Source organism: Xenopus laevis, chromosome 1L (genome assembly GCF_017654675.1).
Source record: "Xenopus laevis strain J_2021 chromosome 1L, Xenopus_laevis_v10.1, whole genome shotgun sequence".
NCBI classification, from domain to species: domain Eukaryota; kingdom Metazoa; phylum Chordata; class Amphibia; order Anura; family Pipidae; genus Xenopus; species Xenopus laevis.
Genome location: NC_054371.1, coordinates 113497235 through 113511136, shown reverse-complemented (window position 1 = coordinate 113511136; position 13902 = coordinate 113497235). Strand labels below are relative to the sequence as shown.

General features: G+C 37.8%; 1 protein-coding gene across 7 annotated transcripts in view; it reads left to right on the top strand.

Moving 5' to 3' along the window:
- Positions 1–13902, top strand: part of pik3r2.L (phosphoinositide-3-kinase regulatory subunit 2 L homeolog) — a 56102-nt gene that overhangs the window by 26431 nt on the left and 15769 nt on the right. For all 7 annotated transcript variants that reach the window (XM_018255715.2, XM_018255698.2, XM_018255687.2 and 4 more), the window contains 4 exons: positions 3883–3975; positions 7398–7460; positions 11375–11506; positions 12840–13035. In XM_018255715.2, the coding sequence (XP_018111204.1) occupies positions 3883–3975; positions 7398–7460; positions 11375–11506; positions 12840–13035 (484 nt within the window). The remainder of the gene's footprint in view (positions 1–3882; positions 3976–7397; positions 7461–11374; positions 11507–12839; positions 13036–13902) is intronic.

Here is a 13902-nt window from a genome sequence, read left to right as displayed (position 1 = left end):
CCCAAAGTTTCCTCGTGAGGCAACTTCGGGCGACTTCGGAAAACGAATCGCTGCGTGTGATTAGCGCAGGCGATTTTTCATTTTAGCCAGGCGCAGAGAGAGGGGAAGTATTCGGGGAGAAAAGTCGCTGCGATTAGTCGCCAGGCGACTAAATCTCCCCAAATCGCCCAGTGTGTCCCTACCCTTAACGAAACTCAGGGATTCTGCTCAGCTGGGAAGATAAGAAATGTATCAATTTAGAACAATTATAGAGTTGGTAATCACCCCCCCCCCTTAGAAAGACCTAAGAAGGTAAAAAAATTTACTTTAAAATAAATTTTATAAATGATAAAAATATATAAATCTAATAAATATTAGAAAAAAAGCAAAAAAAAGTAACTAGCTTTGTCATTATAGAATTCTTGGGTCAATAAAAAAATTAAAAACAGTACATTCAGCATATTCTGTTTTCATTAGGCAACTTCAAAAGAGCAGCAGAAAAATAGCGATTTAGTTTTATATAAATATGTAGATATTACTTCTTTGCATGATAGCTGTTAGGTGCCCACACATGCATGCTTGAAAACTCTATTTGCTTTTTAAAGCACTCGAAGAAGAGTATAAAACGCTGTTTACTTAACAAGAAGAATACTTTACCATATTGATTTTTTGGAAATGGTTTGAAGTGGTGGTGCGTGTATGTTTAGCGGGGTGCTGAGATTTTCAGTAATGTGGATAGGAATAACTATATCCCTTTTTAGCATAGAAGGCCCCTGTGAAACTTGTGGAGGGAAATGTTTCAGCAGGAAGAAGGAATGATAGGGCTGGAAAAAGAGATACTGATATTGAGCGATTGCCAGAATTTTACAAGAGTGTGTTTAACAGTTAGACCCAGAAACTGAAGTTTCCCATGGGCTTTGGCAAAGACTTTATACTGAGTGTCATGTCCATCCACCCCATTTGAGGTTACCTACTATTATTCTTTCTCTATATAATGTAGACATGCAAAAACACATTACAAAACATTGAGTTTTTGGACCATGGGGGTGGGGAATGGATTAGGGAAAATTAGAAAACCCCAAGAGGAACAGGGAAAATTTACAATTCCATGCATCTAGTGCCCTAATAGAACGAAACCCAAGGCACCAATGCCAACCACAGTGCCATCGTACGGTCCTAATGATTATAGCATCTACAGGATTAATATAATCATATGGTAAGATAAAAGGCAATACTGGTTTACATTTGATGTCGAATGAACATGGATGTACAGTGTTTTAAACTGCAAATTTTTTAATTTGGATAATAACACACATGGTGAGGGCAAGTATGAGTAAAGCTTATCACTAAGGGTACATCTACTTGTGGAGTAACAGAAAAGTTTTGCATTTGATTTACATTAAATGCTAACTGGTTTTTGAATATTTTCTGCTCTTTCTCTTTATGTATATTCCCTTGGGGAGGGACTATTTCTTCTTTGTTCATTCTTTTTCAGGACACATTTTTTTACTTCTTTGCATATTTCTGCAGCTGTAACAATTTCAGCAAGTGGAAGTGCTGCAGATCATAGATTCATGTGGGTCTTAAATGGTTAAAACTACTAAAATATTTTTAGGCATTTTTTAAAAAAAAAACTTGGAATTGCTTTCACATTTTACTTATGCTAGTTTAGCTAGCAGTGCTGGGACAATATCAACATTAAAAGCCTTATAACTACAACTCCCAATATCCTCATCAACCGACAATGACAAAGAATTGGACGTTTTTGCTGTTCTGTGCCTGTTGTGTGAGGAAAATGCTTTTGTGCTTTTTAGCCCGTTTTAGGGGTTTTTCTTTTTTTGTTTTAGGTTTTTTTTTACATCTTATATTAAATGTGTAATTTAGAAAAGGGGCGCAGATATAAAGAAAGCCTGTATGATATTGTAATCCATTTTTTCATAAATGGAGAATACATAACTGACTGAAATCCTTTCGTTTCTCATGCTTCACTCTTGATCCCTAAAAGGGTTAAGCCTTTTGGAGAGATTGGAATTTGCTGACAAGGCAGTTCAGTCTGGCTAGGGATTAAGCCTGCTCCTGATCCAGATCCAGAACTGAGGGAGGGGTAGAGTCAGGGGACCAACTCAGATTTTTCCCCCCTCCTTCCTTGCTGCCTAAAATGCTGAAGCATGGTTTACTCAGCATTGTGTTAAGGCCTAGGCAAATTGCTCGTGCGATGGTGGGGGTGGGAGGGGGTTGAGGCCTGATGCTTGAGAAGTACTGAACAAAGGCAGGTATTTGCCTCACAAATCACCATAGTAACTTCCATTTCCTGCTGCCTAGTTATCTCCAACTAAATATCCTTGTGTAATTTTTGTACTCTGCAAAATGTAGGTTTATGCGATTCTATGGCTTATAATGCTGGCTATGTCATGTTCCTTTCAGGCTGTGTGCACATTAACTATCTTTTGTGCTTACTTTTAAAAAGTTGTGTGCACAGAAGTCCGATCACACCGAACACTGATTTTGAGTTGGAACACTCAAAATAGGTTGTTTTAATAAACCAGTTTTGCAGCAACTTGTGGTATCTTTCCCTCCATATATATTTTTCATATGTCCGATAATGTGTAAACTGAATTATTTGTGCCTACAGAATTTCCTGTGTGCTCCAAAAATCCAAGTTTCCAGAAGTGTGTTAACTTGTGTGTGCAGTCATGTATTGCTGGGCAAATAGAACAAAGACAGTATTGTTCAGGGGAAAAGTTAGGGTTAAACTGTGGGATATGGTACCAGGATGCTGATTTCAGGAGGGATGGAGCTGCTGCCAGAGTACTGGTGCTACAGATTGTGGAAAACGAGTTAATGGATCAAAAGAACTAACAAAGTAAAAAGAAAAGAGGAGTTAGCATTTTTTGTACCTCACTAACCACTGGTTTAAACCACTAATTACTTTTCTTCCAAAATCCACTAAAGAGGTTCACTTTGTAAAAAAAATAATAGGATACATTATTACTAAAAAGTCACAAAAAATAATATTTTCCTATTTTAGTTGGCAGATCAGAAATAAAAACCTAATGTTGAACTATATAGAAATAACAGGTGCAGGATCCAGAATCCCATTTTCCAGAAAGATCCAAATCATGGGAAGGCCATCTTCCATAGACTCCATTTTAAATGTTTTCCTTTATTTTTGTGATTAAATTTGATCCTTGTACTTGATCCTAACTAAGATATAATTGATTATTTTTTAGTGACTTTTAATATGATGTAGAAACTGCTTTTCTGAGATAATTTGCAATTGGTTGTTTTTTTTATTATTTGTGATTTTAAGTTATTTAGCTTTTTATTCAGCAGCTTTCCAGTTTGCATTTTCAGGAGTCTGGTTGCAAATTACCCTAGCAGCCATGAATTGATTTGATTAAGAGACTGGAATATGAATATGAGAGTGCCTAAATAGAAAGAGGAGTAATAAAAAGTAGCAATAACAATATATTTGTTAGCCTTACAGAGTATTTGATTTTTAGATGGTCAGTGACCCCCATTTGAAATCTGCCAAGTTTTTCTATACCTTTTACATTCATATTATCTAATGGGCACCCAGACCATAGTGTTAGCTATTGTTTTATGCCTTTTCATTTTTGAAAATAAAAACACAGAGGACCATGTCAACGTTCCAATAGACTCCTCACTTTAACGACCCATGTATGGCCAGCTCTGTGCTTTGGATATGTATCGTTTTAAGAATCTTAAAACTTGTACAATTTTCTGGGTCATTGCCCATGACCACAGAGCTGTCACATCTAACATTTGGTTCTTATTTAAATTTGAGCTTTGCTTTGTAATATTTTTATACATATTAAGACTTAAATCCATAATTATATCCATGTTACTAAAATAAACTGTTTTATTCCATTTTGTTCTTAGGGGAATCTGTGCCTGAACTGGTTGATCAGTTTTCCCCTCCAGATGTTGCTCCTCCAATTCTTGCCAGATTGCTTGAAGCTATTGAAAAGAGAGGTAAGGTGCACTGACCGCTAATGCTAATTTACTCTATAATAACATTCGTAAAAAGATACATATGCATCAGACTCCCCCATTATGTATTTGCCATTTGGGCTTACACTCTGCATCCACATGTGATCTAGCTCAGCTGGCACAGCAGGGACGTTACGCTTTATTCTTACATCTAGCCTTAGCATTCATATATACAGCTGTAAATGTATCGATATCAATGAAGCCCCAAGGAAATCTGATGCACAACCATCTTTCATTTGACTACTTTGCTGCAATTTAATGCCTTCTTAATCTTTTTCCCTTGAGATCTATATTGTTTTTGGGAACTGGTCTGGCAATTATTTATATTATTAATTGGGCCTGGAGACCAATTTTAGTTTCCCAACCAATAGATTCAGAATACCTTGTTTAATGAAAGTGGCTTTAGCACTGATTTTTGAAGGGAAAAAAAGCACATAATGCTACTAGTCCGATCCAGTTTTCAAACTGTTGAGTCTGACAGAGGTACATACAGTATATCTGGATTAGGGATGCACCAAATCCAGGATTCAGTTCGGGATTCGGCCAGGATTTTGGCTTTTTCAGCAGGATTCGGGCAAATCCTTGTGCCTGGCCGAACCGAATCCTAATTTGCATATGTAAATTAGGGGTAGTAGGGAAATCACGTGATTTTCCATCACAAAAGAAGAATTTTTTCCACTTTTTCCTTTCCTGCCCCTAATTTGTATTTGCAAATTAGTATTTGGTTTGTTATTCGGCCAAATCTTTCACCAAGGATTCGGCCGAATTCCAAATATTGGATTCGGTGCATCCCTAATCTGGATGCAGAATTGTCTGTAGAATGAAGCATCATTTTACTCGGTCATTACCAAAGTACAGCAAGGCTCATTGATAACACTGAACAAATTTGCTCAAGGCCAATAACCCATAGCAGTCAATCAGTGATTGGCTTTTTTATGACCAGCTGCATGTAGAACAATGAATGCAACAGTCTGGGTTACTGCCCACAGACAAATTTGCCCAGTGTTGATAAATGTCCCCCAGTGAGTCATAAGATGAGCAAAGTCATTCTTTAACTTCAATTGTAGTTATTCGGCAGTCTCTGATTGTAAAAAAGCTAAATTGTCCATTTTCCATTGAGCACAGGGGTTTTGGGGTGTATATGTATATGTTTGATTTTTTGTATCCACTCTTTTGGCTGATGACCCAATAAATCAGATCTTAACAGAAATGAGAGTAGGCAAGGCCCCTATAACTTCTTGCTCTGCTAAAGCTCCACCTTTGCTGTGATGGGAAGCTCTGGGGATCCTTTCAATTGGTTGTAGCCTAATGTAAGCACATGAGAAATGGCTGCTGTTCATTACTTGTTAGCTACACGGACCGTGAGCCTACTACCAAATACCCTCCTGTCCACCCTAGTCAGCTGATTATTACACCCTTGACCCCTAGCTCCCCTTAGTTGGTATTTAGTCTCTGTCTGTTGATGGACCAAGTTTAATTAATTCATCTGACACACACAACTACACCCTTCGCTTAATGAAAAGGTGCATACCATACAAATCAGTAGTGTCTGTCAGTCTGTAGTTACCAGACTGCCCAAGGCCTACATTGCAGGCAGGGGAGAGGTGTGAAAATTTTAAAGTTAAGCAAAAATTACTTAGACATGTGGTTTCATAAGAAATTTGAATATAAATGACCTAAATGGAGCTGGTGTTGGATTTCTGGAGAGAATCTGCAAATGTCATTGTACTATTATGTAAACTTGTATGTATGCCAAGACATCTGATTACTGTAAACTCTAATGATCTTCTTACCTCCTGCATCAGTCAGTATTTGTATGCAGTAGAGCTTTATAAATATGGGTTAACAATTTCTGGTTTATAATTTTATCAGATTGTGAACATACTTGGGGACTTTGTGGACCTTTTAAAAGACCATTAAACGCCAAAAAGTCAACATTGCCCCATTGATTTCTATCCAAGACATGTAAAAATGTTTTAAAGATGAATGATCTGTATTTCAATGCATTTCCCTCTCTGGTGTCTGATATTTGTTGCTTATACAAAGCCCCACCTAAGCAACATGAGCAACATGGAACAGAAAGGACAGCAAAGACATTTAGAGGCTTTAGACAGAACTGACTGATAAAAAATAAGTGTTTTTTTTTTTTAATAGAAATATCATGCTTTGTAAAAATAATGCAGATTTATCAAAAGTACATTAAGTAACATAGTAACTTGTCTTGGGGAAAAAGGCACATCACCTTTGAATTAACTTTAAGTATGATGTAGGTAATATTCTGAGACAATTTGCATTTGGTTTTCATTTTGTTATTACTTGCAGTTATTTAGCTTTGTATAAAGCAGATCTCCAGGTTTCAGTTTCAGCAATCTTGTTGCTAGGTCCCAAATCACCCTAGCAACCATGCGTTGATTTGTATAGGAGGCTGGAATATGAATAAGAGAGGGCCTAAATAGAAAGATGATTAATGAAAAAGTAGCAATAATGAAAAATGTGTAGCCTTACAGAGCATTTGTGTTTAGATGGGACCAGTGACCCCCATGTAAATGCTGGAAAAAGTCAGACAAAGAAGGCAAATATAAACCATAAAAAAGAAATAATGAAGACCAATTGAAATGTTGCTTAGCATTGCCCATTCTATAACATACTTAAAGTTTGCCTTAAGGTGAACCACCCGTTTAAATCCAACTAGTGAATACAGTAGAACTCCCATTTTACATTTTTCAAGGGACCAGAAAAAAATGGTGTAAAATCAGGGAAATGTATTATACATAATATATAAGTGGGACCACAAAACAACAATGTAAAATGAGGGAAAACATAAAATCAGGGGATGTAAAATGGGGGGGGGTCTAATGTATATGGAGTGGAGGTATGAAAATAGTACATAAACTCCATAAAATTCTATGATAACAAAAAGTCTGTAAAAATTTCTTAGCTATGGAAATATTATTCTGATTAGTGAGTGGGCTTTTCAGCCCGTGATACTTTTATTTATATATATTTAAATGCATTTAGTACAAATTAATAAGTGCTAACAGACATGTTGTAACAGAATACATTTTAACAAACTGCAGAAGATGTTTAGTGCAAGGTCTGTGTTTTTTTTTTTTTTTAATGAAATTAATATATAAAAGTAAAAGGCATATCAAGACAGTCAATGCAATTTCGAATATATCTGATTTTTAGCTATTTGAAATGGAATTTTTGTTCATGTTCTAAATTAATTCAGAATAAAACAGATGTCAGTTCTACAGACTAAAATCAAAATTCACAGCTATTATGGACATAGTTTTGCAGACAAAGCTTCCTCCGTTCTTATAAAAGTGATTGTGTATGTAGGGAAGGGACTGTCTTAGAATGGGGCTGATATGAAAGTGTCTGCTTGTGCCTCTCTCTTATAGGAATGGACAGTGAAATGCTGTACAGGACCTCTGGTTCGGAGTTCAGACATACACTACAGACTGGTAAGAACCAGTTCCTGCACACACACACCACACAAATGAATGCTCTTTATTGCACATGGGGGAGGGAGAGAAATCTGTTCATGGTGAATTATTTTCAGTTCTAAAGCTTTTTCCTGTCTGGTGGTGAATTTCTTTTTAACTTTCTGCTGTATAGGTTTTCATGTTACAACTGTAAGATGCCTGAAAATGTGAAAGAAATGTGCTTTTTCTCAAAGAAATGTTATTTTACAAGTGATCAAGGTCACATTGTTTACAGGAACCGATTTAGATTTAATAGCACTCAAAAAGCTGCAGTGTGCAGGATGGACCCAGCTCCAACCTCTGCTTGTGAGTAAAGTGTTCAAATTCTAGGGCACAGGGCAAATGATATGCAGAGTGGTGTCTCACTAGACACTCCAGCACAGTGTCCCTTAAAAAGGTCACGCATTTGAAAAGGGCAATGGAATACTCACTAAAAATATTTTCCCAAAATCAAAATGATTTGTTTTTTTTTAATCTACTAGCCATGACCCCTATAGTGTTATGATCCTGTTACCTCAGGGCTTGCTGCACTCCGGTAGGTTAACCCTAATAAAGATCTTTTGGGGGGGGGGTAAAGGGTTGATAGGCTAGCTTTTTATGTAGTAGTAGCTATGGTATAAATCCAGATTCCCTCAATTTACTGCTTGCTTAAAGATGGTACAGGTACTAAGTTAAAGGATTAATTATTTTAAGGGTCAGGGCGCACGCACGGATTCAGGAGATTAGTTGCTCGGTGACAAATCTCCTCTTCTTTGGGGCGACTAATTTTCCACCGAACTGCCTCCCACCTGCTAGAATGTATATCGCCGGCGGGGTGGCACACTGAGTGTTTCGTTTCCGAAGTCGCCCAGAAGTTAGCTCACTAGGAAATTCGGGGCGACTTTGGAAAACTAATCGATCCGAGTGCCATCCCGCCGGCGATTTACTTTCTAGCTGGCGGAAGGCAGTTTAGGGAGATTAGTCGCCCCGAAGAAGAGGAGATTTGTTGCCGGGTGACTTATCTCCCCAAATCTGAGCGTGTGCCCTCCCTAAAAGAATATGATTTGATTTAATTATGAGATAAAATATTTAAAAAAAGGAGTGTAGATACAAGAGGGTATTGTAAAGAAGGAGCTCTGTATATTTCGGGGGACCACAAGAGCATGTTGCCTCATATAGCATCAAACATGCATTTATTTAGGGTTTGTTTAAATTAGTATCTGTATAATATATACAAAAAAAAAATAAATAAAATATATGCAAAAACTATTTAATTGTCCAGTAATAAACAGTTGCCATGGTTTTGATAAAATCACAGTCTCTCACTTGTATCCCTTCCAAGCAGGAAACCATGTAATACCTAAAAGAGCCAGCGCACAAAGGCTCGAGGAGAGACAATCCGAATAATTTATTGTAGTCTAGCATTTCCACGAAACTCATAAAATACACCTGTTTGTGTGTATTAACCAAAATGGCCACTTTAAAGGACACCATTTTGTTTTAAAAAGTCTTCTTTAGACACGGATAATTTAACTTTCTAACAAGGAAACGATAATATGAGATTATATTATAAAACCTAACCTTTTTATACTGCACTTTGCTCATTCACATTGCCAGGGTTACTGGCCTCTGAATATATACAGTGTGGTATAAAAATGTTAGCTCATGCTCAGTAGTGTTACTGACATCTGGGGAAGTCACCGAAGACAAAACCTGTCACCAAGAGGCGTCCCCAGCGGCAAACGCTACAGCAGCAGGAGAATGCCAGCAAGCTGCGTAAAGGGGAAGACATATATTGGGATCTTATATGCAAATTCACTCTACAGAATATGTGAGGGCATTTTTTAAACACTTGCATATTCTGTAGAGTATAGTTCTCCAGAATGAGCAGCATAATGTGCGGATGAGACGCACAATAATATTGTACAAAAGGTAGAATTCTACCTGTATCTATCTGACAATTCTGATCTACATGTGTGTTGAAATTTGAAACGAACAATCTTTCCTGGAAAGATCGTAATTGTAACATCTATGGCCGCCTTAAAGGGATACTGTCATGGGGAAAAAAAATTTTTTCAAAATGAATCAGTTAATATATATTCAATTTTGAAATCTGACATGGGGCTAGACATATTGTCAATTTCCCAGCTGCCCCAAGTCATGTGACTTGTGATCTGATAAACTTCAATCACTCTTTACTGCTGTACTGCAAGGTGGAGTGATATCACCCCCTCCCTTTTCCCCCCCAGCAGACAAACAAAAGAACAATAAGAAGGTAACCAGATAGCAGCTCCCTAACACAAGATAACAGCTGCCTGGTAGATCTAAGAACAACACTCAATAGTAAAAACCCATGCCCCACTGAGACTCCTTCAGTTACATTGAGAAGGAAAAACAGCAGCCTGCCAGAAAGCATTTCTCTGCTATAGTGCAGGCACAAGTCACATGACCAGCTGGGAAATTGACAAAATGTCTAGCCCCATGTCAGATTTGAAAATTGAATATAAAAAAATCTGTTTGCTCTTTTGAGAAATGAATTTCAGTGCAGAATTCTGCTGGAGCAGCACTATTAACTGATTCATTTTGAAAAAAAATTTATTCCCATGACAGTATCCCTTTAAGGAAAGAAACTTGTGTGTAATATTACTGAGTGTCTTAATTCAGATGAATCATTTATGAGTAACTCACAAAGTATATGAATAATCAGTGATCCATTTTTATATAATATTAATGTGTGGATTATAGACAGATCATAATAAAAAGTCACTTTATTTCCACATTTAGGGTTAGTTCACATGAGGAGATTTGGGGAGAATTTGTCGCCTGGCGACTAATTGCCTCTTCTTCTGAGCGACAATCTCCCTGAACTGCCTCTGCGTGTCTTCCCATCCGATATAATGAAAAGTCGTCTGCGATAAAGCACACGCGGCGCTGCATTTTCCGTAGTCGCCCGAAGTAGCCTCACAAGGAAACTTCGGGCGACTTCGGAAAACGAAGTGCCGCGTGTGCTTTAGTGCAGGCGACTTTTCATTATAGCGGATGGGAAGACACGCAGAGGCAGTTCGGGGAGATTGTCGCCAGAAGATGAGGCGATTAGTCGCCAGGCGACAATCTCCCCGAATCTTCTCGTGTGAACTAACCCTTAGTGTGATGGCCCAAGGTACAATTTGTTGCCCCAAGTTCCTTTGTATTGCAGTCCGTGTGAATCTCAAAAAACATTTGCATAGCTGAGTTGCACAAAGTGCAGGAGGAGACAGTTTTGCACAATTACATGATTCAAATTTATCACTGGCAGAGATTCATATTGACTTGAATACTAGGTAATTTTTTGACACTTTGTCATCCGTGCTGGATCAGATTTATCATGGGGGGCCGAAACATACTGTGTGCCATCACCACAAAGAATGATTCTAACCCTTTGTTGTGGGCACTCACAGCCAGAGGCACATTCCACAGCAATTTTATATCTGTAAAAAATGCTTGATGTATAAATGCTATGTTCAAATGATTCCAAAGGCCCTGCTCGTGCGCAATTGCTTTCCATAGGATAAACGTTTATTGATTTGATTATCTACTGCCAACATTATGAAGCACTTCACAGGGATTATTTATCATTCACATCTGTATATGCCCCAGTGAGGCAATTTGTTAGCTATCAACATTCAGTAAACACACACAGACTTGTTAGGACCCAGCTAACCTGCTTTTAGGTTTTGAGAGTGGACTAATGCCAGAGTGAACATAGAAACTGCTTGTAGATAATACACTGTGTTGAACACAGGATCCCATAAAATGCAGCAGTGTTAATCACTTGGCCTCCAGGACATCCACTGTGACAAAATACATCTTATTAAAAGTAATAAGAATTAATTAAATTTGCTTGTGCCTCAAATGGTGTATTTTTCTCAATACAGATCTGTCTTCAGCAGAACTGGAAGCTACCGATGTACATTCCTTGGCAGAGGCAGTGAAGGTCTTTCTGCAAGAGTTACCAAATCCTGTAATCCCAGTTCAGATCCACCAAGATATTATCCAGGCTCTTCTAGGTAAGAAAGCTCATATCTACACATTCACAGGTCACAGGAAACACTGAAGCAACTGATATTCTTTTGTATAGTAATATAACTTGAAGGCTCATTATATTATATTGTCAATTTTCCTGCAGAATTGGTAGTTTACGATAGTTTACCTGTGCCGGCATACTTGTGTGATAAAAAACCAATACAGAAAATGGTAGTAGTTTGTCCCTAGTATGAAGCAGTGTTCCCTCTTCTTGGATGTTGTTGTATTTTTAAATCCTATGTGTGCACTTCAAAAAAAAAACTGTGTGCACAGGAGAGATTGTTACAGGGCAATCCTTTTGAAATAAAAAATTACAAAGTGGTATAATGGTTATACCTTTATTGGCTTACTCAGATAATCATAGCAAGCCTTCAGAACATTTTAGTTCCTTTTTTAAGATGATTACCAGGAGAAAATAAATACAAAATTATGTGTTATCACACAGAATTCTTTGCGCACACCATTTTGTTGTGCACGCTGGCCGCACAATTTGTGCACATATTAAAGGGACCATTGGTATAAACCCCAATGATGTTATGCCACGTAATATCTTGCCTTCTTGTTATTGGGATTATAAACTCAAAAAGAGCCTTATGGTAGGTAATCAGGATCTTGTTTCAAATAAGAGGAAGGAAAGGTAATCATTTATATAACTAGGGCCGGAACTAGGGGTTGGCAGAGTAGGCACGTGCCTAGGGCACAAAGCTGGGACGGCGCCAGGCATGTACCTCCTCGCCTACCCCAAGTCCGGTTCCCTTCTCTGCCCGACTCTATGCATTTTTCGCACTTTGTGCGCATGCGCACGCGAGCACACTACACAGGCGCACGCAACTGCCGGGCCTGCCTAGGGCACCTGCCCAGCGTGGCCCGGCACTGTATATAACGCTTTTCTCTCGTCCCGCTTTACAGCAAGCAAGGCAGCCTAAATATGGGACTTGTCTAGGGTCTCAGTTACCACAGGGAATCGAATCAGTATCTCTAGCATGAAGTCCTACGTAAAAGGATGATCATTTAACCTCTCCTCCACAAGAAAATGGGTTATCAGTGACTGATGCCAGGTTTTTGAGTTGCCATAAAGTCAAAAAATCCATATGTTATGGGCCATACACAGCCCTTACTCCATTTATAGATAAGTTCAAACTGCAGAAATGTATACATGTATGCTGCCCCCCTAGTGAACTGCTGCAATATTGCACTGACACCAAATTTGCCATATGTCCAAAGGAAATCCATTTAATTTAATATAGTAATGTGGTCCACATGTGACTAATGCATATCAATACTCTTATTAACATTTCATATTTTCTTCCTTTGCAGAGACCTCTGAAGAAGAACAGAAGAGAATGCAAATTTCCTTAATTATTCAACCGCCAGTAGTCCCTTTGCATCATGTCCTCACATTCCAACACATTCTCAGACATATTGTGAATGTGTGCAATGAGAGCAGTGGACTAACACACAAGATGGCGGCAGAGATATTTGGACCACTTCTTCTCCAGCCTGTAATTGCAGGGTGTGTTTATGCTTTCTTTTTCCAATATCTACAATTTACCAGCATTGATTTATTTTTGTAGTTCCTCTTAGATTTTTGTGTGTATGTGTCTGCTTATTTTGTGCTTGAATAAACCAAATTCCTATTCAGATTATTGTACTCCATTTGCAAAGATAGACTGCAATTGAATACTAGTTACCTTCAGTACACTCAGTCTAAGGTCACTGCAAAAAAAAAAAAAAAAAAGTCTTGAGCACATGATATACAAACTATAAAATTAAGATTTTCATTTGATTATAATCATAATCTCTGTTTACATTTGATAAGGTTATGGTTGCTGAGTGCTTGGTGGTTTATACCATTTCCATACCAGGTGCTTATTTAGTGAGGGGGGGAGGCAAGCATAGAATGTAATCATTGTTAGCAAACAGTGTGCTTATCTAATTTAATGTATGTCCCAGAAATAAATATCATGACTCCAGAATTCTTATATAATATTTTAATCAAACATGCTCCCATGCCTTTCTAACAACCTCACCCTTTAGTCTTAGGTGGTGGGAACCAATATCTAACTGGGCTTTTAACAAACATACCTATCTCTCCTACCAACCTTGGTTAAGGATTTATTCCATGAATTAGTATAAAAAGGTTGAGAAGCAAAAAATCAAACCTGTATGTCAAACAGATGTATTATATGTCCAATGCAGCCAGAATGCATTTTTATTGATAAAACTTTTCATCTTTAGGGATTTTGTTTTAAAATAATCAAAGTTCCAAGTGTAACAATTAAGTAGTATTTTGGTTTAACTTGTTGTATACCTCCCACTGTATTTCTTAGAAGCAAATAATCTCACGTTTGAGTTACTAGAAAGCAATGACATATACCAT